Here is a 26,296-nt window from a genome sequence, read left to right as displayed (position 1 = left end):
TGATGTTTCCGGGGATCGTCCATGTTGTAACATGTATCAGTGCTTCATTTCTTTTTATTGACGAATAGAACTCCGTTGTATGGGTTTGCCCCATTTTGGTCATCCACCTGTCAGTTGATGACCATTTGGGTTGTTTCATTTTTTGTCTATTATGAGTAATGTTGCTGTGAACGTTCATGTATAAGTTTTTGTGTGGACACATGCTTTTATTTCTTTCGGAAGAATTCCTAGGAGTGGAGTTAGCTGGGTCTTATGATAACTGTCTGTTTAATCATTTGAGGAAGTGCCAGACGGTTGTCCACACTGGCTGCACCATTGTACAGTCCCACCCACAGGATATATAGGATTCTCATTTCTCTGTATCCTCACTAACACTTGCTCTTATCTGTCTTGTTTGACTATAGCCATCCTGATGGATGGGAATTGGTATTTCATTGTGCTTCTGATTTGCGTTTCCCTAATGGCTAATGATGTTGAGTGTCTTTTCATATACTTTTACTTTTGAAATTAAGATGCATTTTCTTGCCACAGATCTTTGATCACGTTTTGTTGCGGAGTGAATGGGAAGGGAGGAAGTGCTTGCTGCTCACAAGTACAAGAATAGAGGAGATGCATATTAGGGTGATTAGTGTCCGTGATGAATCTAGAAGCTTAACATATTAGGAACAGACTTGCGACAAACTTCTTTCTGGAGGAGGATAGATGAAGCCATGGCCCTGGGCTGTCACTACTCTGGTTGGCAACAAGACCTTTTGAGATACACTGTGTAGCCCTTTTTGTGCCTTACTGAATCCAGTTTGGGAGAGGATCCAGCTGTTTGTTAGGAGATCAGGAGGCAGGCAGATTTTTAGCCCGATCGACAACATTTTGATGGCTATTGTTCTGTGGCCTCTTGATTAATACCATGGCCATGACTGATAATTATCATTAAGTCCTTTCATGGCACCAGCATCCTCTGGTATGGATTGCTGTCCTATTATTGTCCTGTTACTGTTGCAGTTAGGGATGTCTCCCTAATGATGATTTTGAAAAGTCTTTTTAAATTCTTTCTTTCTAGTAGGAATTGTAGAGATGGATTTCAATTTAATTTTGTGTGTGTGTGCGCTGATATAGGTGCTGTTATTTCAAACTCTGGATTCCACTGGAGAAAGGAATATTTCTGGCAGTTCTGTAGTCACTTAAAATCTGGGCCCTCAATACTCAGAACTGTGCTCTGAACTTAGAGATTTTCACTCCAAATTTTTATGTCTCTGAGCTGGAAAAATTGAACCACGACTGGGTTTCTTGACCATCCTTTTGCCCCTCAAATGCACCACCTGGGTGGTCCTGACTGTCCCCAAGGCCAAGGCAGAGAAGCGCGCCACCTTGTACTGGGTCCTTGCTCAGTTCTTGAGCCTGGTCTTTCCTTTGCTTAAACTTTGCAGCCTTGAGCAGCCTCTTCAGGGGGGTTCATCGAGGAAGCGGCGCAGGGCTTCCTGTCTGAAAGCTGACAGGTAATTCCTGTCTGCACGTGTGGCTCTCTCCTAAAATAGCAAAAGAAAATTACCAGAGACTGTCTTTCTTGGTACAGCACCTCGTTTATTTGCTCTGGGAAAATCCCTTCAGCCCCGGGGTGACATCGGCTAACTGGCGTGGGTTATCGAAAAGGAAGTGCAGACATTTCCTGGGGAACCACGGGCAGCACCGGTTAGAAGGGTGGCTTCTAAAGCGTCAGCCCCTTGAGGGTGGGAGGCCCTGTCTTGTTCCCAGTTCAGTCCCCAGGACCTGATGACAACAAGTGGGGGTCCTTGCTCAATGTATCCTTGTAGAAGGAGTGGATCGCAGGTGCCTGTCATCTGGCCCACGTTAGAGGGGCTGAATGAAGTGTCACAGTTGCCTGGGTGACAAGCTCATTCAGTCAACAGGTATTTTATTTGTGTTCCTTGGGCCACTCTCTGTCTCTGAGAACATTAGTGGGGGAGTCTCTTAAAGATGTCATGGATCCTACACAGAAACTGGTAAAAAAGCAAGGTAGACAGACAACTGTTTTACAGCTTCAGACTGGGGAGGACATCACAGTGGAGAGCAATGGGCCAGAGGGACTTATGTGATAAAGGGGGGCGGCTAGAGGGAGCTCCCGCCACATTGATTGCCAGGGCGGTGGTGTGGCATCATGATGGCATCCATCTGCCTGCATCCAGGCCTCTCAAACTTGAGTGGTCATCAGAATCGCCTGGACGGGCTTCCCTGGTGGCGCAGTGGTTAAGAATCCACCTACCAGTGCAGGGGACACGGGTTCGAGCCCTGGTCCGGGAAGATCCCACATGCTGTGGAGCAACTAAGCCTGTGCACCACAACTACTGAGCCTGTGCCCTAGAGCCTGCGAGGCACAACTACTGAGCCTGTGAGCCACAACTACTGAAGCCCGTGCGCCTAGAGCCCGTGCTCCGCAACAAGAGAAGCCACCACAATGAGAGGCCCGCATACCACAACGAAGAGCAGCCCCCGCTCGCCGCAACTAGAGAAAGCCCGCGCGCAGCAACGAAGACCCAACGTAGCCAAGAAAACAACAAAAAATCGCCTGGATGGCTGATTGAAACACAGGATGCTGGGCACCCCTCCCCGCCACCACCCCCAGTTGCTGATTCAGTTGTTCTGGGGTGGGGCCTGAGGATTGGCATCTCTCACGGATGCTCCTGCTGTTGCTGAGTTAGGGACCACACTTTGAGAACCACTGGCCTAGAATTCAGCAGTTGGTAAACTTTTTCTGTTAAGGGCCAAGAGTGAATGTTCTAGTCTTTTGAGCTACATAAGATTTCAGTCACATGGTCTTTGTTGCTTTTCACAGCCGTTTAAGTATGTACAGACCATTCTTGGTCATAAAGAAACTGGGGAGGAAGGATGGCCTTGGAAGGCAGGGTGTGGTTTACTGACTCCTGGGCTGGCTTATCCCTAGATTATCCCTCCTCTGCCACATAGCTGGCTGACCTTTGCCAAGTTAATCTCCCTGTGTCCTTGTTTTTTCATCTATAAAACAGACATGATAACATTAATAGTTCTTACCGTATAGGACTCTGTCAAGAATTCAATGAACTAAGGCACAAACAGCATCTATCACAGTGCCTGGGACATAACTAGAATTTATTTATTATTTACTATCAGTGGAGGTACTACCAGGTACTGATGACTCTGTTGATAGGCAAGGAAAAGAGTGAGAGAGGAAGACCAACACAGATCCGCTGCATCTCAGACGCCGAAAGCTAATTGTCCCAGGATCCCGTTGTCATTTCTTCTTAGGCGGCTTAGGAAGAAGAATCCTTTGATCTGAAACATAGGCACACTCTGAATACATCCTGGGTTAGTCCCTCATAGGAGGTCATGCTCAGCCTTTGCTTAAAAAACGGTGTCATTTGTTGTCTAGCCTGTGTTGGTACCAGGTAGGATCTGGCTGCATTCGTATTGAAACGATGGCTTTTAACCTCGCACTTTGTCCCATGGTGTGAGTGAAAATGAGAACCACAAAAAAGCAGGCCATCGTGTGCCCTGCATTTCCTGTGCTGAAGTGTGCAAGTGAGGAGTGTGGTGCAGCTTTCACTCGTGGTAGCTAGTACGGAAAGACTGCTGGGTACCCCTGGCATAGCCTCTCTGTGCTGGTGCCTAGGGCGAGGCCACCTGGTGGCCCCGAGGCATTCAGCTCAGCTGTGGACGCTGCTACTGAAAGCTGGCCGTGCTTAAGTAATACAGGGGGCTCTCTCCCCTTTCCTTGTCTGATTACCCGCCAGGGGCATCCACTTTCTGGCTCACCTCTCCAGCTGCGGGCTCTAATCCTTGCTAGAGCACATAATGATGACTTTGTAAGTTCAAGTTTCACAGGCACAAAAGTGCCGGGTGGTGATGAGACTCCACCCTCCACTTGGGTTTTTGCTGACATTCAGTGAAATATTCTTCCATCTCCTCCCCACCTTGCAGAACAAGCTTCCTGTTTTGAACTTGGTCCAGACTGGAACAGCCCCGCTACACCTGTGAACACGTGCAGACACACATTTCCCCCCTCCGTATTTGTACAGCTTTTCATCACCCAGCCAGATTTCCCCTCTCCGTTTACAGATCCTGGATCATAACATAAGATAGGGAACTGGCAGATTAAGAAAAAAGGAAGTTCACGTTTTAGAGCTATTTGGGTGAAAACAAGGCTCTGGTTTATTTCACTGTGTTTTGCCACAAGGACTCTGCTAACTTTCCCCCTTCTTCACAGCAGGATGGAAACGAGGAAAGGAAATCGGCTGACGCAGGAGCCCGAGTGAGACGAAGAAACCCACAAGCCCAGCCTACACCATGAACTTGTGTCTCTTTTCCACACTGTAAGAGCCCAGGGCAGGTGAAGTTGCCAGAGAGCAATGGGTCTCTTTACTCCGTGGAAGCTGTCCTCTCAGAAGCTGGGCTTTTTCCTCGTGACTTTTGGCTTTATTTGGGGTATGATGCTCTTGCATTTTACCATCCAGCAGAGAACTCAGCCCGAGAGCAGCTCCATGCTTCGGGAACAGATCCTGGACCTCAGCAAGAGGTACATCAAGGCCCTGGCAGAAGAAAACAGAAATGTGGTGGATGGGCCCTACGCGGGGGTCATGACAGCTTACGGTAAGCACCGCACTGCCGGGACTCCTCCGTCGAGCGTGGCTTTGCCTCCAGGGGACCCCAGAGGCTCTCAGACTTGGTCATGGATTGAGTATATCCCTCGCCACTACCTTCATGGCGATAAACTGCCCATAGAGGGACACTTTTAGAAAGTTAAAGCTACGCCCTTTGGGAGATTCTGACCTCTCGTGCACGCTGGCACTTAGCGCCGGGAGCAGTGGGGCTTCCCAGTTAGCGCTGTGTTGGCTGTATTTGCAGCTGCCTCCTCCTCCCTGGACACATTGCTGGACTGCATGATCTCATCTGGGGGGATGATCAGGGAATGTAGAAAAATCTTCTCATTATCGTTCCCTAAACAAACCTTAATTAGGACTGGTGGGCGTGAGGTAAGGAGGGTGGGGAAGAATGTTCTATGGACGCCAAGAAACTCAGAGCCGAACGTGTGCCTCCCTCTGGCCAGTATGCAGGGACATCAGGGCTTACGTGCTGACTGATAGTTTTAACTTTTGGCTTCCTCAGGGTTTACCGCTGTTGTGTCTTGCTCTTGTCTCTGGTTGCCCTCGCCTTGCAAGAAATCTTTCTGTACTCGTTGCTTTTTTTGTCAGGTGCTTGAAATCCGTTTTGAAATGAGGTTGAGTGAAAAAAAAATACACATATGGAGTATTACTTATTTTTCTTTCAGCAAAAGTTAGGCTTAATATAGAAAAGTTGGAAGCTGTAGACAAGCAAAAAAAAATCAAGAAGAAAAAGGAAAATCACATAAATCTACTACTGTAGAAAGTAATCACAATTAACATTTCAGTGTGTATCTTTCTGATATATATGTGTATACACACATAATATATATGTATACAAGTATATGTATACATATGTTTGTGTAAATAAAATATTTACAAAAACGTACACAAATACAAAACGAAAATTGCAAATGAAATTTGGATCAGACTGTATTTTGGAGAATCCAAGTCCCAGCCCTCCTGTGGTCATCTTGTATTGGAGTGGACTTGATCCACAGAAGATGACCTTGGTTACTATGCAGGGACAGTTCTGGTCATTGAAGGGAGACTTCAGTGGCCTCACGGTTTGAGATCTGAGGTATACTATAAATCAGATAGGAGAGTGGAGTTGGGCAAGGTGGGAAAGTTCGATGTTCTACTTTGTGACCCATTCAAGGTCTTTGAAGTATGTAGAGGTCAAATGATGATTCCTGAAAATGTGTAGCCACAGGTTGAAGCTTGAGTTTAAACATAGGAAATCATGCTCAATGTTACATATACATTTTTTCTTTTCAAAAGGATCCAGGAAACTTGGTTATTTTTAAATTATATATATATATTTAATTTTATAAATATATAGATATAAAAATTATATACATATATTTTTTTTTGGTAAGGAGGAAATGGTTGCTTTTAACATACAATGTGGACATTCTTTTTCAGTGCCTACTATTTGAATGATCACACAGTCTGCTTTTAATCTATTCCTTCAAGATTTGTAGGCACTGGTTTTTAATATGTCTAAATAAAATGTCACCTTTTTCGATCTAATGGATCAAAAAATGAGACTTCTTTGAGAGCTGACCTTGAAAAACAGCTAGGTAGTTTTTCAGAGGGTGCGTTTTAAATTACTCATTGACTTCGATCTTCTGTAATAATTCCCAAATATTAAAGGTAAACCGCCAGAAAAAGACAAAGCAAATTGTCATCGTTGGTGTTACCAGTGGGTTACAAGTAAATGTCACAAGTAAAACCGATGCTGTTTTTCAGTTTCTGGTTCAGTGCATTCCACATTACACATTTGGAGGGAAAGAGGTCTAGTCTTGTAGTAACTTCCTCCTTCTGTTTATCTCGGTCTCTCTCAAACCTTTACCATGGGAAGTAAGAAGCCACATGAATGGTAAATTTATAGACTTTATTTTTTCTAGTTGTTTCAACCAGTTTTATTTCTTGTGTACTGGTAAGCATCTCATAGGGTGGGTTTCCTCCACACTCTAAAGAGCAATGATCTGGTGTTAGCTTTTCAGCCTGACCGAGACAGTATGTTTTTTAGAAAGATATCAAAAACCCCAGAGTAGTCTGTTAGAATATGAACCACTGTATATGCTTGTAATCAAAGGACTTTGGAGCTCAAAGAAACTACAGAAATTTATTTCAACTTCCTCTGTTTACAGACGAACCTTAGCAAAATAATTCTTCTCCTCAAAAGCAACAAAGAAAAAACCAAATGGCCCCATTGGCAAGTCGAACGTATTTTTCTCTTTCATCTAATCAACTCGACATGCCAATCAAAGTGGTCTTTGGAGCTGAGTTTCGGGAATTCAACTGGACTGTGCATTAGTGCTTGAGGTTTGGGGATCATCATGTGATGAAATCTTACCCAGACATAGGTTCTCATCTCAGCACTATTGATGTTTGGAGCCGGATAATTCTATGTGTGGGGGACTGCTTGTACCTTGTATGATGTTCAGCAGCATCTCTGGTGTCTCTACCCACTAGATGCCAGTAGCATCAAAAATGTCTCCGGGCTTGGGGGAAAAATTTCCCTCCTCCCCACCTTGGAGAACCACTGCATGAAGACTGGAAACCGCAAACCCCACCTAACAGCATCTTCTTATGGAAGTCCTTAAGCAGATAACTGGATTTTATTGTTTAAAATTTGCCAGGCTAGTTCTCCCTGGTTCTCAGCTCTTGGTATCAGCAACTGGGATTGAGCCAGATGGTATAGTCCAGAGCCAGTCCTGGAAAGCTGGAGAGCCATTCTGATGATGTGTGCTTCCCCTGGAATCCATCACTAGCAGTTGTGGGCATGTCAATTGCCAGGCAGCTCTGGTGGGTGATGTTATGTGTCAGATGGGAGGTATGGAGACTGCCGGATGTACAGTGGTTTAGCTGGGCTGGTGGAGTGGGGATGAGGATGCGTGAGCCATTGGTCTGCAGTCTCTTTTTCTGCCACAGATGCAGCCCATGTACAGAGCACTGCCTCGATGTCTACTCCGGAACAGTGAAGAGCTAACCCTCTGTGGCTGGGACCTGTGTCTGGTTTGAATGAATCCAGTTAATAGACCCAAAAAAACCCCCAAAAACCTCTTCCTTCTCCCATCCCATATTGGTATAATCAGAGGCTCTTAATGTGCTACAAATTTGTCTTATTAAGTAGCTGTACAGGTGTTTGAAGAATCGTAGTAGCTGATTTTAGATTAAAATTCCTGACTTGAGATGCTAGAGCAGAAGTGTTCAGCAAACCATGACCTGTGGGTCATATTTGGAGCTCTGCCTGTCTGTGTAAATAAAGTTTCATTGCAACACAAACACTGCCATTTGTTTATAACAACTGTAATAACAGAGCAACGTGACAGTACCAGTGTTTATTTCACCTAACAGCTAAAGTGTGCTGACTCGATCTTTCAGTAGTCTCCATAGTTCATTCTAGAACACTCGTGCGATCGTGTCCCTCCTTGACTCAGTGATTTCCCAGGACTCCCATGGCCTTGGGCCGGATCCTCCTGTTTTCATATGGGTTTGGAACCCAGCACCCCATTGTTTATGTGTTGTCCGTGGCTGCTTTTGTGCTACAATCCCAGAGCTGAGTAGTTGCTGCAGAGAGTGCAAAGCCTAAGATGTTTACTGTCTGGTCCTTTGCCAAAAATGTTTGTCAATCTCTGACATGCAGTTGCTGTTGGTTGTTCGTTTGACTGGTCCTTAAACAGCAGTAGAACTTTCAAATGGTGTCCCCCCCGCCCCCCCCATCCTCGTTCTGGTGATTTGAAGAGAAACTTCTGACTTTCCTTGGGGATATGGTCATTCAGAAGGAGTGCCTGGAAGATATCCCGGGCAGCCTGTGTGAAACAGTCGCAGCATTCATTCCTGGGGTGTGGAGGGCGTTTCTGGGTGCTTCTCTATCACTGCGGAGAGGAGCATGTGGGGCCAGAGCCGTCTGTAGCTCAGCCTCCGCTGCATCTCCCAGGCCCGCGTGGCAGGGCCATGCCTGTCTGTGATTTCTCGGGAGTTGCGTCCTGAATGGTGTCACTCGCCCAGTCAATGCTGTGCTTGTTTCTGAGGTGAACTGATCTCTGTCTCCAATGGCCTGACCCAAATTCTGATGCCCAGTGATCACCTCTTATCTAACAGGCCAGGCCTGGTCCACTTGTGTTCTCAAAGTAGCAGGAATAGAAATCTAGGGTGATGAGAGACACCCTTCCCCCACCCGGGGGTACATCCACACCTTATTAACCTTGACTTTTCTCACCTACTTGATTCTCTGGGCGCTGGGACGCTCCACCCTGGACTGGTCACCAGCTCAGGCTGAAGCAGCTATGAGCCCTCAGCTTCTCTGCCAGCACCCCCCACCAATATTCTGTTTCCCTGCTGCCTGGTTCCCCCTTGGCCTCCAGGTCTGTACACCTGCTCTGCCTTACCTCCTGTCTCCTGGTTCCCTGAACTCCTTGGGCCTAGACTGTCCCCGGGATTGGCTCTTATCCTTCCAGCCTGGCACTTTGGGCAGCATCTGTGCCGGGGGCTGGTGTCTGTCAGTGCTGTAGATGCTTTGTGTGCACAGCTGGGAAAAGACTGACAGGGTCCCTGCTCTCACGGAGGCTGCACTCATTTGGGGGGAGAAATAATAAACGAGAATGACAGATAGCAGTAAATTCCAGGAAGGAAAATGACACAGGGAGATGGAATTTTTAAAAAAGTACTTGAGGAGCTACTTTGGAGGAGAAGGTCAAAGAAGGCCTCTCCCAGGAGGTGTCTTTTATTTTTTATTTATTTTATTTCATTTATTTTTGGCTGCTTTGGGTCTTTGTTGCTGCGCACGGGCTTTTCTCTTGTTGTGGCGAGTGGGGGCTACTCTTCGTTGCGGTGCGCGGGCCTCTCATTGAGGTGGCTTCTCTTGTTGCGGAGCACGGGCTCTAGGCGTGTGGGCTCAGTAGTTGTGGCTCGCACGCTCTGGAGCACAGGCTCAGTAGTTGTGGCACGTGGGCTCAGTAGTTGTGGCTCGTGGGCTTTGGAGCGCAGGCTCAGTAGTTGTGGCACACGGGTTTAGCTGCTCCACGGCACGTGGGATCTTCCTGGACCAGGGCTCGAACCCGTGTCCCCTGCATTGGCAGGTGGATTCTCCACCACTGCGCCAGCAGGGAAGCCCGGGAGGTGTGTTTTAGCCCAAATGATGCTCAGGAGCTGCCAGGTGGGGTGGGAGGTGGGAGGTTGAGGTGAAGCAGGGTGTGTGCCAGATCCTAAGGCCTCACGCGCACTCCAAGAGCAGAGCAGAGGCTGCTGCGAATAGAACAAGGTGAGCACAGGGCAGCGTGGCCGGTGCTGATGTGGGAGGATCGGGAAGAAGGCATGGGTACCGAGGCCCTGAAGGCTGTGGTCTCAGTGTGATGGAAGCGGGGGAGGGGATGAGGAAGACGAATGCTCTTGCAAGGGAGCCTGGCCTGGCTTGCCCCTGCCTGGCGCCGGCCGTGACCCTGACCTGTTGTCCACTGTCACCTCCTCAGGGAGGTCAAGAGGAAGGAAGTTCTTTCTGTTTCCTTAAGGACAAAGGGGTGGAGAACCAGGGGGGAGTTTTTGGTTGCTGGCGAGGGGGCAGTGGAGCGGTAGCAGCTCTTGGGCTTCTGTGGCCCTTGTCAGCCTGGCGATGTCCATTGCCAAGACATAAACACCGCTTAGGGTTGGTTCATAAGCCAGTGAGGGGGCCCTCACTGTGATGCTGGCGTGGCTGCCTGAGGCTGCTCCAAAAATGTAGCCCCCATCCTGCGTTGCAGACCTAGGTAACGATCTGAGAGTCAGACAAGAGCTTGTCCGTGTGTTTCTTTCCACCTCTCCTATGAAAAAGAAGAAGGCACTTACATTGGATAAGCCTGTGAAGGTTTATTGTTGCTTAAATATTTTCTTTTTGCCTCTGTTCCTCCAAATCTGATCAAGGGACTGTTTTTTGGAGGGCTGCGTGTTGTGGAAAACCACCATCGCCTAAGCAGAAATTCTCTGCCCTTGGGGGAAATACACTGTTCTTGGAGCGAAATGGGGGAAAAAAGAGCTGGGCCCTTTCTTTGGTGTGTCTCAGGAGGTTACTTGGTTACCCTACGGCTGGTGTGATTCCGGAAAGGACTCTCTGCTTTCAAAAGCTTGGACCTAAAAACGGGCCTCTTTGGGGCTTGGGGCTTTTCCAGTGATCCTGTGGTAGAAGACCCCCGCCCAGCATCCCCATCAGAGCCAGACCAAGTTCACGGGCATGCCCAGCCCAGTTTGGATGTCTGAGGAGGACCTCGGGTGTGTTTGAGACAGGAGTGCAGTCGGAATCTGGGTCTCCGGGAGGAACTGGAGGCTCTTGCTAGTACTCCCTTTGTCCTCAAGCCCTTTCCTTGCACACCACACCACTGCTTCTGGTCCTGGCGGGAGCAGGGGATACAGGTGTAAAGGGATTTGCCTCAGAGTCCTGCCCTGAAGTAGGTCCCTCATCTTCCCTGCAGTGCCTCCCCCTCCCAGCGGTGTCCTGGTGATCTTTCTGCCAGAACTGCTTGGGCAGAGCTCACGGCCACCCTGAAGAGCTGTCCACCCTTCTCATGCTGCCTGGCAGTGCAGCTGTCTTCTGGGACCAGCTTTTGGATGATGGCTGGGCATCTTCCTGCCTCTGAGCTCTGCATTTGCCGTTCCCTCCACCTGCATGCCCTTCCTCCAGAGAGATCCCTTCCCCCTCTCCTTTGGGTCCCTATCAGAAGTAGGGCCACACCCCTACTTCATTCTCATTCTTCATGACAAACTACCTATCATGACACAGTCACTGTCTTTATCATCTCTCTCCCCCATTAGAATGTAAGCCCCCAGAGAGCAGGGAGTCCTGTCTCTCTCGTTCCCTGCTGTGCCCCAGGGCCTTAGCACGTGGCTGGCACATAGTAGGAACCATGAGTGCATAGCAGCAGTGTCCCCTCCACCCTGACTCTGTCTAGTACAGTTACAGCTGAGGCTAATTTGAAAATCACAGTGGGAACTCCCTGGCGGTCCAGTGGTTAGGGCTCTGCGCGTCCACTGCAGGGGGCTCAGGTTTGATCCCTGGTCGGGGAACTAAGATCCTGTAAGCCAAGGGGTGCAGCCAAAAAAAAAAAAAACCAGAAAGAAAATCACAGTAACACAGTAATGTTTTTAGTGAGACAGGAAACAAGAAGAGATTCCCTATGGACTTGGTGTCCAGGTGGCTCCAAGTAGCTATTATGCACGATCCTGACGTGGGAACCGTTGTTTCTTCTGGAAAGCAGCTGGAGCGTGTTTAGTTGCGGCTTGTGGAAGGTCTCCTTACTAGATGTGTGACCTTGGGCAAGTCACTGACGTTTTAAAAGACTGCCTCCTCTTTTGTCCAATAGAGGATATAATATCACTGACCTCATAGGCTTGTTGACCTCATAGGATTGCATGTGACCGAGCTTATCAAAGCACTTAGATTAGTAACATGCGTTCGTTATTATGAGTGATTGCTAACCCTGGCCTACACGGACCCGCAGTAGTTACCACCCAACCAGAATTGTCCACGTAGAGCTGACATTGTCTATTCCTTTGAACGCAGGGCTTCAGGAACCTGTTTGTATAGCTGTTTTTAGGGTTTACAGGGGACGGGGCCCGACCAGACAGGAGAAGAAGTAAGCTGTGGACTGGAGGAAGGCAGGCTTGCCACCCACTGCTAATAGACAAGATGCCCAAGGCTTGTCCACCAGAATCCCCTGGGCTGCTGTGACAGCACCGATGCTGGGCTCCACCCCAGCCAGGGTTGGGACCTGCTGCTCTGAGCTCCGGGCGGGTGCTGCTTGGCTCTTCCCTGGATCCCTTTCCAAAGGTGTGTTAGCTCCAGAGTGACCTGTGGCATCATAGAAACGGGACATGTGATTGTCATTGTCCTCCTGTTCAAAAGATAACGCTTTTCCTTCGTGGTGTGGGATAAGTGGGGCGTGGCCGAGCTCACTTCGTCTCTGACGTGGGCACCATTGGGGCACGGTTTCTGGTGTGGGTAGTGAGCAGGGAGGGCTGTGCTACGGCTGCCCTTTCCCGACAGGGAAGATGCCCTGGAGTCAGTGGGGACTACGGGTGACAGTGGACTTGACCTTTCAGAGCCTGAGTCCTTTTCTACACAGAGGGCTAAGTTGGCTTGAGTCCTATTCCATGCGGCTGGCGAAGTGTTAGGAAAATGGAGAGAAGAGCCCAAGAACTCCATTCTGGATGTTTACAAATTCCGTAAAGCAGTTAACTATCCTCTACAGGCCTAGATAGGATCCTTTCTCGGATTCTGCTGCCTAGGAGTTCCTTGAAATACTAGTGACCCTTCCCCCAGCACAGGAATAACATTTACTTCTAGGTACAAGTTCAAGTCAAAGCTTAGTTCCGTACAGCTAACCCAGGAGAGCACGGCAGTCAGTGGTACCGAGCCTCTGAGCTGCTCTTTTCACTGGGTGATGATTGTTCCCTTTGTCACCTGGACGGCCTGTGACAGCTGCAGGGGGAAGGGCATATTTGTGAGTTTAGGGGCCGGTGAGTTGTCCACCAGGGGGCTTGAAGAACCCAGCAGTCAGGGTCAGTGACTGAGATGCTTCTTGGGAGGGGGGAGGGGACATCAGGGTACCTGTGGCCAGTACCCTTGAGTTCCGAGGGTAGAACACACAGTACTGATGGCATTTTCAGGTAGCATTTCGTGCCTTTGTGATTGTCAAAATGATGTGAACGTTTATAGAAAATTCAGAGCTTCTGGAATATGAGGCTGTCGAAAACCTGGGACCCTCCAGGCACTTTTCCTGGGCTGGCTTCTTTTTTGTCCCCATGTGAAAGGAAAAAAAAATTCATTTTCAATTCCAGCAGCTGTTTGAGTCACTGTTTCAAAGCTGTTCAACACACGATAGAAGATACTGTCCATAAAGTGCACAAGGGCAGAGATGATCCCACGCCCAGCTTTGCATTCTTACAAATAAAGAATAAGAGATAAAATACTCTTTACCCCCAAACCAGATAAATTTGCTTTCTCTCCATGCTTTATTTAAATGCAGATATATATGTGTGTATGCTCATTTTTAAAAACTGGAATATTTTACATAGAGCTTTTTGAACTCATCTTTATTTTATTTCCCCGTCCATTATATATTTTTTTAATGGCGATACACTTTTCCTTTTTCATCCAACCATTCAATAAACATGTATTGAGCTCCTGAGGTCAATAGCTTGTGGCAGTAAACAGAGGTGACAGAACAGACCTGCTCTCTGCCCTCCCTGGCCTCCAATCTACCGATTTATTCCATTTTAGGAATAGATGGACACCATATAATGTAACCTTTTTGTTGGGTATTTGGGTAGTGTCCACTGCTTATCTATAATAAATAGCACTGTTCTCTTTTATAACTAACACTGTCTCGAATGTCCTTGTACATAATGAATGGACTGTATTTTGGTCATTACTCTAACCGTATTATCTTTCTGTGGAAAGGTCACTTTAAAATTAATTTTCAAACATGTAACTGATGAAACTTGACATTCCTGGCAGTCAGTGGGAATGAGAGGTTGGGGTTAATTCTTTTTTCATTAGCACCTCCCTTTCTCATTAGCGCCCTGTCTTTTGCTGGCTTCTCTGGAGCAGCAGGTGAATCTGCTCTGTGGTCCTGCTGTTCGAGCTCTGCTGTGGACTGAGGGGCGGGGAAACACGGCCAAGGTAGAGAAGGATTTGCATTAGGCACAAGCATAGATGTAAATGATCTCTGGCAGTTCCGCTGTAAGTCCTTGCTTATTGCCCAGTTGGTTCTGTACCAGTGAATCGTGGCGGCTGCATCTTAAATGTAGTTCTCGATTGTGTGTGCCCAGAATCCTTGACATGCAGGTTGTGCAAGTTCCGATTGAGCAGCTTGAGGATGGGACCTGGTACCTCTGACTCCACAGCCAAGCCTGATGGACAGCAGGCTGGAGAACCACTGCTTTGGGAAGCGTGTCCCAGGGGAATGGGGTGGGACCAGCCTTGAGGCACTGACCTCAAGCACTGCCCTTTCTCAGTTGACTTGCTGATCTGGGCAATCAGGGTTTACCACCCAGTCTCATAGTTTTAGCTGATAAGACTTATAAACTGACAGATCTTTTTCCACCAGCAGGACCCCCTTTCTACTGATATTCCATCTCCTTGGACTCCAGCTGCAGGGGAGGGTGTAGCTGGCAGTGAGATCTCCTTGACTGTCCTGCTCAAGGATGTGGCAGCGTCTTCCAACCCCTCTTATCCTTAATGTCATGGCTTTCAGGAAATGAAAATTTACAGAAGCTGCCAGGGCACCTGTTCTGAGATTTTGTTGATCTCACCCTTTATCAGAGAACTCCTGGCATGATAGAAACGAAAAGCTTCCTTTCCCCAGTGGGACATTTTAAATGTTTTCACCTACTTTGATCTCAACTTTATCACGTACAGTAAGTTTTCGGAATGCAGAATTGCAGTAGTAATGTTGGGATTAAATTTTTATTACTGAGGCTTTGAAGCACAAACAAAAATTTAAAAGCCCGTGAGTAATTGGGTATTGTAATCCTGCTGAGGATACAGTTTATGGCTGTAATAACTATAAAACACAATGATAAATATGAAAATATTACACTAGAATTTGGAGGAATGTTTTCACCTTCATTTCTTTATTAAACTGTATAGAAATTATTCTTGGATGTTCAGTCTTATCAAATATATGGGTTAACATTAAGGTGAAAATATACAAAAATACTCTGGTATTAGTTTAAAATTGCAGTAAAACTCAACAGTTTTTGCAGGTTTAGCTGTGAAACACAAAGGTGAGAAACAATTTCATCACCTAGAAAGGTATAGTTTATTTAGCCTTCTTTGTGGGAAGACTAAATGTAGTTCATTTCGTTGTTGGTTCATTCATTCATTCACTTATTCATTTAGGTAACACACACTTACTGATTACTGTGTCAGGCACTGTGCCAGTTGGTAAGGGTACAAAGATGGGCTGGGGATCATCTTTGCCCTTGTATGTTTTATTGACACAGTATCTTTTATCTTGTGTTCGACTGCCTTGAAATTGTGACCTAAACAGCTGCTTGAGTTGAAAATGAACTTTTTTTTTTCCCCCACATTGGGAGAGAAACCATGCCTACCCAGGTAAAGTGTCTAGAGAGGCTAAGGTTTTGATAGTCTTATATTCCATTTTCATTTTAAGGGAGACGATATAGAAAGATAAGTTCTTCATTACGTTGTAGTGTTGGAGCTGCTCACGGCTCAGTGGTATCACGAGTCTTGAGGGTGGCTGGGATACGGTTTAACAGAAACACATGGCAGAAGCTCAGGAGTTAATCCCTGCTAAGTGTGTTCAGAAGTAGCAGGTCAGAGATGCTTGCTGGCCGGCAGGTCCACAGTGGTCCTCGAGAGGCATTGTAGCATAGTGGGTAAGAGCTGTTGGGTCTGGAACCCGATTATCTGGGTTTGGGCACTGGATCTGCAGACACATGGGACAAACTAGTTAACCTCTGTGTACTGTGGTTTACTCATTTGTAAAATGGGGATGGGAACGACAACACGTTTCTCATATTGTCTTGGCAGGATCAAGTGAGTTAATGCATGTAAAGTGCTTAGGACAGTAGCTGACACATAGGGCTCAGTAAATAGTGATGCTGGTGGTGCTGCTGGAGGAGCAGCGGCAGCGCTAGTAGCAGTGGCAACAATGCAGTAATAATAGTAGCAATAGTAGTAGCAGCAGCAGTAGCAACCTTAGTGATAGTAGCAGCAGTAGTAGTATTGGGGCAGTAGTGGTGATGGTGACCATCAACATCTTATCATCATCATGAGTTCCTTTATTTGTACCATGTCACAGTCACAGAAGGTCCATCTGTGTAGGGGGGATCAACAAGAGATAGGGGGTCACATTTATTGATGAACTGTATTTTTTTTTTTTGCGGTGCGCGGGCCTCTCACTGCCGTGGCCTCTCCCGTTGCGGAGCACAGGCTCCGGACGCGCAGGCTCAGCGGCCGTGGCTCACGGGCCCAGCCGCTCCGCGGCATGTGGGATCCTCCCGGACCGGGGCACGAACCCGTTTCCCCTGCATCGGCAGGCGGACTCTCAACCACTGCGCCACCAGGGAAGCCCGATGGACTGTATTTTAGGAATCAAGGAAGAATGTCTTCTTAACACTGGTGTGACAACTTTGTATTCTACCTAAGCTGTGTGCCATCAGTGACTATCACCAAACATTGTGGGCTGGGGGACGCTGTCCGGTAGTCCTGTTACCTTGTAACAAAAAGGCAGAAGGTTACCAGCCCTTAAGAGACCTGCGGCATGGGCTAGGCTGCTGTCCGCTCCCACCTTCCCTCATTGTAGTTCCCATCATATTTGTAGCAGTGCCACCACGGAAGTCACACAGAATGCCAGTCTAGTGACTGTGTTCTCACACTTCATTCCCTCTCCCATAACCCTTCTGTCCGGATTCTCTCTGGACATCTGTACAGAAGGGCAGCGGGGAAGACAAGGGTTGGGGGAGTGTGCTTAATTCAGTGATTCTCAAATGGGGTGCAGTCTGGAGGCATTTCTGATTGTCACATGGGGGGATTGCTACTGTCATTGAGTGGCTGGAGTCCAGGGATGCTGTCAAACACTAAATGCATAGGACAGCCTCTCCCATCCCCTGCCCCCCCCCCCGCCCCCGGCAAAGAATTATCTGGTCCCAAGTGTCAATTGTGTCAAAGTTGAGAAACCCTGAGTTAACCCAAACTGGAGGGTCAGGGCCTCTGCGTCTGGCTAATGACAATTGCTGGTAAGAGTTAAATGCCGTTTTTACGCGTGGACTCCTTGGCTGATAATTCAGGCTCTGGGCGAAGAGGCTGGAGATGGGGGAGATTGATGTCATTTACCTGAGGAGTGGTTTCTTTACAGTGAATACAGCCCCCGAGTGGCACCATTGCCCCCATCTGTGTGACTGTCCTCTGGCAATCTTCAGAGCTCTGGAGAAGGGGACAGTGCTTTAGATTCCGTATAAGAGCAGAGCTGGTGGCTGACTCCTGCCGTCCGTGCCAGCCAATGATGTGTCAGGGACCGGCTGTGAGTCATGCTGACTGTGGGACTGCAGCCCCCGGAGGAGAATGATCTCATGACCCTTTGGATAAAACGGTAAAGCTTTGCATCACTCAGGGAGAGATTTCTCTAGGAAGGATGAGAGCATTTTCCAAAGGTTTTATTTTTTATTTATCTATGTAACAGACAGTTATGTAGTGCTTATTGTGTGCCAGGCAGTGTTCAAACCATTTTATAAATATTAACTCATTAAGTCTTCATTACAACCCCAAAGAGGTAGGCTTATGCTTTCCACTCTTACAAATAAGGATGCAGAAATGGAGAGTGAGGACTCAAACCTAGGAAGTGATTAAGAGTCTAATAACCCCTTAATCGTTACGCTGTGGATGAAAGTCACCGAATTTCCTGCTTGGTTTCTTTTTTCAGCCCGGCTCTTGACTTCTGGCTGGTCACACTGAGATGTCAGGGAATTAGGCAGACCTGAGTCGAGTCTGCATTGCTATTTTGTATCCCTTTAACCGTGAGCGTATTACTTTCTGTCTGTGAACCTCAGTTTTCTCTTCTGTAAAATGAAGTCATACCTGCTTCATGGAGAATGTGAAGATAAATGGAATTCCTTATAAATGTGCATGGCACGTGATAGGCATTCAGGAACTCTTAGTTCCCTTCTGACCTTCTTTGTTATAATCATATTTTTAGCCAATTGCTCTAATGTCATGGCCAGCTTGTCTTACTACCTGTGGGTAAGGTACACACTGAAGAGCAAAAAATAGACCTGGTCGGATGTTTGTTAGAGTGAGTGAATGAACAATCTGCTACAGATTTTAACGTGGTGAAGAAGTCTGATGTTTGGTGTTGGGTGTGATTGAACAATTGAGATTATGCTAATGAGCACATAGAACCAGACTTTCAGGATGAAGATGTGGGTTCTATTTCTGTTCGTAGTTTTTAGTCAGCTTCAGTGAAGCTGTCTGTAAACCACCAAGAATGCAAAATTCCATGTCAATTACACACACACCTTTGTTTCTGTTCAGATGAGTGTCTCTCTTGACCTGGCAAAATAGGAGGCCTGCATGCCTGTTGGTGGAGGGTCATGGGCTGTGCTCTGGGGTTGGTGGATTGATCCAGTGTGTGTTTCTTTCCTGGCCAGATCAGAGCACCTGTTCGGCGCGAGTGTGCTCTGTTCCCAGCAGAATGGAAGGTGACAACTTCCCATTTGTCTCAGTTCAGGACTTTTCTGCATCCTGTTCCCTCCACTGATGTCCTACTCCCCTGGCCCACTCCCAATTCATAAGCGAGTCTGAATTCTGTTCACCTAGATGGCTATCCTGTGGTCCTCTTGCTTTTCTCACATGTACAAGTCAGACTATCTTTCTTTGATTATGAGTTTCCAGAGGAGAGGGGGCTAACTTAATTTCTCTCTCTGTGTGTAGAATACCTTGTATACAAACTTAGTAAATAACTTAGGTAGGCATGAAGATAATGTCTGTAATTTATCCAGCGAGAAGAACACTTCTCTATAACCCACAGCCAGATACGTAAGAAAGAGAATCAACTCTTAAATGTAAGCACCAGAAAAGAATAGTTCCAGCGTCTAGAACAATGCCTGGCACATAGTAGTTGTTTAATAAATATGTCTCGAATGAATGAATGAATCTGGTCTTTATTTTAAGTGTCTTCCTAAATTGCATTATAGTTAACTCTGGGTTATCCAGCATGTCTGGAATCTGGAACTGTAGCTTTTATTAAGTATTACCATATGTAACCAACAGCAGTAAAGACTTTGCAAAAAATTTGGACATGCGAGAGTCTACAGCACTAAAAAAAAACTAACAATGAACTTGATCTGGAAGTTACTTCAGGGCCTTGCTACCCTTTGGGCTTGTCATTCTATGTGTCAGTAACCACCATGCTAGAACGAGGAAGAATTTAACAGAGTGTTTTGGTAGGATGCTGAGAAACAGGGAGTTTTCTCTCTCAGCCTAGTAGCCAGGAATAATTTTAATGTTACCGCGAAAAGTTGTCTTAACAGAGCGAACTGATTTGTTTTGTACTCTTTGGGCCACTTGAATGTGGCCTCTGTCATCTTTAAGAGGTGGTTTGTTAGGACAGGTCTTCAAGTGGTACTTTTTGACTTGCCACCTTCTGTTCTTCGTGTCAGAGAGAGAAACAAAGGGAGGGTGAGCGTGTGCGCACCAGGCAAACGTGCGGGGACCCAAGGATTTTCAAACTATGTACGTTTTCTTTTACAGATTTGAAGAAGACTCTTGCTGTGTTGTTGGATAACATTTTGCAGCGCATTGGCAAGTTAGAGTCAAAGGTGGACAACCTCGTAATCAACGGCACAGGGACGAACTTGACCAACTCCACCACAGCTGTTCCCAGCTTGGTAGCACTTGAGAAAATTAATGTGGCAGGTAAGGACCGCGATTCTATGCCCTGACATAAAGTCAAACCTGCTTCGAACTCAGAAGAGAATACAAGAGCACAGTGTTCTTATTGGCATACGATAAATCCCATAAACTTGGTATGGCCCCTGTAAAGCTCATTTTAAATTTATTTATTTTATTTATTTTTTAAAAAAATTATTTATTTATTTATTTATTTATGGCTGCGCCGGCTCTTCGTTTCTGTGTGAGGGCCTTCTCTAGTTGCGGCAAGTGGGGGCCACTCCTCATCGCGGTGCGCAGGCCTCTCACTATCGCGGCCTCTCGTTGTGGAGCACGGGCTCCAGACACGCAGGCTCAGTATTTGTGGCTCACGGGGCCAGTTGCTCCGCGGCATGTGGGATCCTCCCAGAGCAGGGCTCGAACCTGTGTCCCCTGCATTGACAAGCAGATTCTCAACCACTGCGCCACCAGGGAAGCCCTAAATTTATTTTTGAATAACACGTTCAAATGTTTTTATAGTCTCTTCATGATGTGTAATATCTGGTGGTCTCCATGGCATATTTCCCATAATGAGCTCCTGGAATTACTTTTTTTTTTTTTTTTTTTTGTGGTACGCGGGCCTCTCACTGTTGTGGCCTCTCCCGTTGCGGAGCACGGGCTCTGGACACGCAGGCTCAGCGGCTGTGGCTCACGGGCCTAGCCGCTCCGCGGCATGTGGGATCTTCCCGGACCGGGGCACGGACCCGTGTCCCCTGCATCGGCGGGTGGACTCTCAACCACTGCGCCACCAGGGAAGCCCTTGAGTACCCTTTTTGGCTTTTCTTTCCCTCTTGTCGGAAATTCACAGCCTTAAGTAGGAGAGAGATTCTTTTCCTTTCCCACCTCCCAGTGTCAAAACGTTTAATTGTTTCACATTAGGCAAGCTTGTTGTATTACGTTTCTGCTGTGTTCTTTACCCTTTAGCAAGTTTTAAATTGCAAAATATATTTTTAATAATCCAAAGTATCCCACCAAACAGGTATTAAAAATAACTTTTAATTACAACACAGAGGCAGTGTCATCTAGGCCATAAATCCTGTCTTCCCTTGCAGTTTCCAACAGCTTCTGTAATTAGACAAGAAAACCTCCCACTGTGTCGAGCTACTGATTAATAAATGGAACCCATGCCTCTCCAGCCTCCACTCCTCCACCCCTATTCCCAGTCGGAGATGCTGTTGAGAAGGTCCTGTCTGATTTCATGGCAGCTCCGCAGGACCCTATATCCGGGGGTTGGTGAGGACTGCTCTGCCTCTAACACTGCTGCCTCCCACCGCCTCTGTCCTGTAGGGCCTGTGTCGACATGTCTGCTGTCGTTCTCTTCCCGATAAGGGATCTCGCTGCCTCTGACTGTCCGGTTTGTGTGCCGGGCTCACAGGGAGACTTGGTGCCTGACCTCCAAGTCTCAGGGTACAAAATTGTGGAATGAAATGGAAGGCAGGTGGTGGCTACTTATTTCAAGTGGGATCCCAGCCCTGTGCGTGGAGCTAGTTTACTTGGCTAACACATATCTCTGAGCACATTCTGTAAGTCATTGGCTCTGACTAGGGCTCCTTTAGAGGTGCCACTGGTACTGTGTGTTTACTGATATTTATAGAACCAGAGTATTTTGTTTTGTTTCCTTTTTGGAAAAAGGGAGCGAATTTAAAGTTATGCCTTTGATAATTAACCTCATTCTTACTCGTTTGCATCTCGTGTGTGACACACTCCATACATTCGAGATTTTTACTTGGCCAATTAGTAAAATAATACACATGCTTAGAATAACACAAATTATGGTCGCTCTAAGCAGGGGTGACTGTGGAAGGCTTCTGACTTAGTCAGAAAGTAAACTTCGAAGGTGGGTAGGATTGAGGCGATTGAGAAAGAGACACAGACTAGAAATGGATTGTGACACAGATAAAAAGTTGTTAGTTTCCTCTCCTTCCTTCCAACTAGCAACCGTTCAGTAAATACCAGTACAGTTCCTGAGCCGTGGAGGCACGTGATTTTATTTACTCTTCTCAGCATCTCAGAGAAGCGGTTTCACACAGGTTTTGTGACTTTAAGCATTTCGGATGGGGTGAGGCTTTGTTGCTGAGCTCAGCTGAAGACCTCCTCGTGCCAAGTAGAGAAGACATTGTGTTTGCTGCTTCTTTCTTGCTTCCACTTATAAATCATCCCAAATGGGTGAGCCTGGAAAAAACGTGCAACCATTTTCTTAGATGGTCCTAGAGAGCTGACAGTTTCCTGGACTGTTCAATATCCTGTCTAATAAGGAAGTTCTTTATGACTGAGGGTCTGTTTCTTTGGCTGACCTGTGTGCTAGAAAACAAAAAAACTTGTGCCTCTGTGCGTGTGGGTGCATATGCATTCCCTGCCCAAACACTGCGTTAGCCACAGTGGCCACAGATGTGTAATGAAGAATGCGGGCGTCCTCCTTTATTTCCCCCGAGGTTGGAGGGTCCTTTATATCCTGTCAAATAACCCACAATTTTTTTTTTTTTTTTTTTTGCCAGGTCTATAGATTAGGGTGCCAAAAAGAAGGACAAGCACTTAAGTTCCTAGTCCTAGCTCATGGTCAACCCCTCATGGCTTTTTTGGTCCTTTTCCTGATCCGTGGCTGTGCTGGCAGTCCTCACACCCCTCCTGTCATAGCCGGAGTGGCTCTTGAGCTGTGAGAGAGATCGTTTTTATACGGTTCCAATCCCAGTTGAGTGAAGTGTTTCTTTCTTCGTTTCTGCATTAAGACATGTGGTAATTGCTCAGAAATGTTCTCCCTGGTGGGACTGTACTGCTTACTCTGGTGTCTTATTGCTAACTGATGTTTCTGATTGCTTACTGTTGTGTCTTATTGCTCACTGATAGATCTTCTGGTTGGCTATAAACTGCATCTAAATTGGGTACCATGGCAGTTCAAGAAGAATTCTCTAAATTTATTTTCTTTTTAGGGATGTGTGTGTGTGTGTCCCCTTTTTCTTTCTCTCTTTAGCTGTGTTCTATGTGGCTTTTATTCAAAATGGCTTGTCTTACCAAATTTATTATTGCTCTTGGGCTTTTATTTATTTATTTATTTTTTGCGGTACGCGGGCCTCTCACTGTTGTGGCCTCTCCCGTTGCGGAGCACAGGCTCCGGACGCGCAGGCTCAGCGGCCATGGCTCACGGGCCCAACTGCTCCGCGGCATGTGGGATCTTCCCGGACCAGGGCACGAACCCGTGTCCCCTGCATCGGCAGCCGGACTGTCAACCACTGCGCCACCAGGGAAGCCCTCTTGCGCTTTTTTATTATGTGAAAATGAATGTTCCCCTAGGTAAATTTAGGTGGAAATGAACTTTATGAAAATCAAGAATCAGATTGAACTGCATGTTTTTTTTAAACATCTTTCTTGGAGTATAATTACTTTACAACGTTGTGTTACTTTCTGCTGTATAACAAAGTGAATAAGCTATATGTATACATACATCCCCATATCCCCTCCCTCTTGCGACTCCCTCCCACCCTCCCTATCCTACTCCTCTAGGTGGTCACAAAACCCCAAGCTGATCTCCCTGTGCTATGCAGCTGCTTCCCACTAGCTATCTATTTTACGTTTGGTAGTGTATATATGTCCATGCTACTCTCTCAGTTCGTCCCAGCTTACCCTTCCACCTCCCCGTGTCCACAGGTCCATTCTCTACGCCTGCATCTTTATTCCTGTCCTGCCCCTAGGTTCTTCAGAACCATTTATGTATGTATGTATGTATGTATGTATGTATGTATTTATTTATTTAGTAGATTCCATATATATGTTAGCATACGGTATTTGTCTTTCTCTTTCTGACTTACTTCACTCTGTATGACAGACTCTAGGTCCATCCACCTCACTACAAATAACTCAATTTCGTTTCTTTTTAGGGCTGAGTAATATTCCGTTGTATATATGTGCCACATCTTCTTTATCCATTCATGTGTCGATAGACACTTAGGTTGCTTCCATGTCCTGGCTATTGTATATAGTCCTGCAATGAACATTGTGGTACATGGATGTCTTTCTTTGAATTACGGTTTTCTGAGGGTATATGCCCAGTAGTGGGATTGCTGGGTCATATAGTAGTTCTATTTTTAGTTTCATAAGGAACCTCCATACTGTACTCCATACTGGCTGTATCAATTAACATTCCCACCAACAGTGCAAGAGGGTTCCCTTTTCTCCACACCCTCTCCAGCATTTACTGTTTGTAGATTTTTTGATGATGGCCATTCTGACTGGTGTGAGGTGATATCTCATTGTAGTTTTGATTTGCATTTCTCTAATGATTAGTGATGTTGAGCATCCTTTCATGTGTTTGTTGGCAATCTGTATATCTTCTTTGGAGAAAGGTCTATTTAGGTCTTCAGCTCATTTTTGGGTTGGGTTGTTTGTTTTTTTGATATTGAGCTGCATGAGCTGCTTGAATATTTTGGAGATTAATTCCTTTGTCAGTTGCTTTGTTTGCAAATATTATCTCCTGTTCTGAGGGTTGTCTTTTCGTCTTGTTTAAGGTTTCCTTTGCTGTGCAAAAGCTTTTAAGTTTCATTAAGTCCCATTTGTTTATTTTTATGTCCATTTCTCTAGTAAGTGGATCAAAAAGGATCTTGCTGTGATTTATGTCAAAGAGTGTTCTTCCTATGTTTTCCCCTAAGAGTTTTATAGTGTCTGGCCTTACATTTAGGTCTTTAATCCATTTTGAATTTATTTTTGTGTATGGTGTTAGGAAGTTTCTAATTTCATTCTTTTACACTTAGCTGTCCAGTTTTCCCAGCACCACTTACTGAAGAGGCTGTCTTTTCTCCATTGTATATTCTTGCCTCCTTTATCAAAGATAAGGTGACCATATGTGTATGGGTTTATCTCTGGGCTTTCTGTCCTGTTCCATTGATCTATATTTCTGTTTTTGTGCCAGTACTATACTGTCTTGATTACTGTAGCTTTGTAGTATAGTCTGAAGTCAGGGAGCCTCATTCTTCCAGCTCTGTTTTTCTTTCTCAAGATTGCTTTGGCTGTTCGGTGTCTTTTGTGTTTCCATACATATTGTGAAATTTTTTGTTCTACTTCTGAGAAGAATGCCTTTGGTAGTTTGATAGGGATTGCCTTGAATCTGTAGATTGCTTTGAGTAGTATAGTCATTTTCACAGTGTTGATTCTTCCAATCCAAGAACATGGTATATCTCTCCATCTGTTTGTATCATCTTTAATTTCTTTCATCAGTGTCTTATAGTTTTCTGCATACAGGTCTTTTGTCTCCTTAGATAGGTTTCTTCCTAGGTATTTTATTCTTTTTGTTGCAGTGGTAAATGGGAGTGTTTCCTTAATTTCTCTTTCAGGTTTTTCATCATTAGTATATAGGAATGCCAGAGATTTCTGTGCATTAATTTTGTATCCTGCTACTTTACCAAATTCATTAATGAGCTCTAGTAGTGTTGTGGTAGCATCTTTAGGATTTTCTATGTATAATATCATGTCATCTGCAAACAGTTGACTGTTTTACTTCTTCTTTTCCTATTTGGATTCATTTTATTTCTTTTTCTTCTCTGATTGCTGTGGCTAAAACTTCCAAAACTATGTTGAATAATAGCAGTGAGAGTGGGCAACCTTGACTTGTTCTTGATCTTAGAGGAAATGGTTTCCGTTTTTCACCATTGAGGATGATGTTGGCTGTGGGTTTGTCATATATGGCCTTTATTATGTTGAGTTAGGTTCCCTCTATGCCTACTTTCTGGAGAGTGTTTATAATAAATGGGTGTTGAATTTTGTTGAAAGCTTTTTTGCATCTATTGAGATTATCATATGGTTATTGTCCTTCAGTTTGTTAATATGGTGTATCACATTGATTGATTTGCATATACTGAAGAATCCTTGCATTCCTGATGTAAACCCCACTTGATCATGGTGTATGATCCTTTTAATGTGCTGTTGGCTTCTGTTTGCTAGTGTTTTGTTGAGGATTTTTGCATCTGTGTTCATTAGTGATACTGGCCTGTCGCTTTCTTTTTGTGTGACATCTTTGGTTTTGGTATCAGGGTGATGGTGGCCTCGTAGAATGAGTTTGGGAGTGTTCCTCCCTCTGTTATAATTTGGAAGAGTTTGAGAAGGATAGGTGTTAGCTCTTCTCTAAATGTTTGATAGAATTTGCCTGTGAAGCCGTCTGGTCCTGGGCTTTTGTTTGTTGGAAGATTTTTAATCACAGTTTCAATTTTAGTGCTTGTGATTGGTCTGTTTATATTATCTATTTCTTCTTGAT

General features: G+C 45.9%; 1 protein-coding gene across 5 annotated transcripts in view; it reads left to right on the top strand.

Annotated features, from left to right (window-relative positions):
• The window catches only part of MGAT5 (alpha-1,6-mannosylglycoprotein 6-beta-N-acetylglucosaminyltransferase), a 374,514-nt gene that overhangs the window by 135,830 nt on the left and 212,388 nt on the right, over positions 1-26,296 (top strand). For 3 of the 5 annotated variants that reach the window (XM_081243158.1, XM_081243160.1, XM_081243157.1), the window contains 2 exons: positions 4,235-4,617; positions 19,882-20,046. In XM_081243158.1, the coding sequence (XP_081099284.1) occupies positions 4,377-4,617; positions 19,882-20,046 (406 nt within the window). In that variant the 5' untranslated portion in view covers positions 4,235-4,376. The remainder of the gene's footprint in view (positions 1-4,234; positions 4,618-19,881; positions 20,047-26,296) is intronic. The other 2 variants (XM_081243161.1, XM_081243159.1) reach the window with 1 other exon arrangement.

The sequence above is a fragment of the Mesoplodon bidens genome (assembly GCF_964165515.1).
Source record: "Mesoplodon bidens genome assembly, chromosome: 8".
NCBI classification, from domain to species: domain Eukaryota; kingdom Metazoa; phylum Chordata; class Mammalia; order Artiodactyla; family Ziphiidae; genus Mesoplodon; species Mesoplodon bidens.
This window is presented reverse-complemented; position numbering and strand designations above follow the sequence as displayed.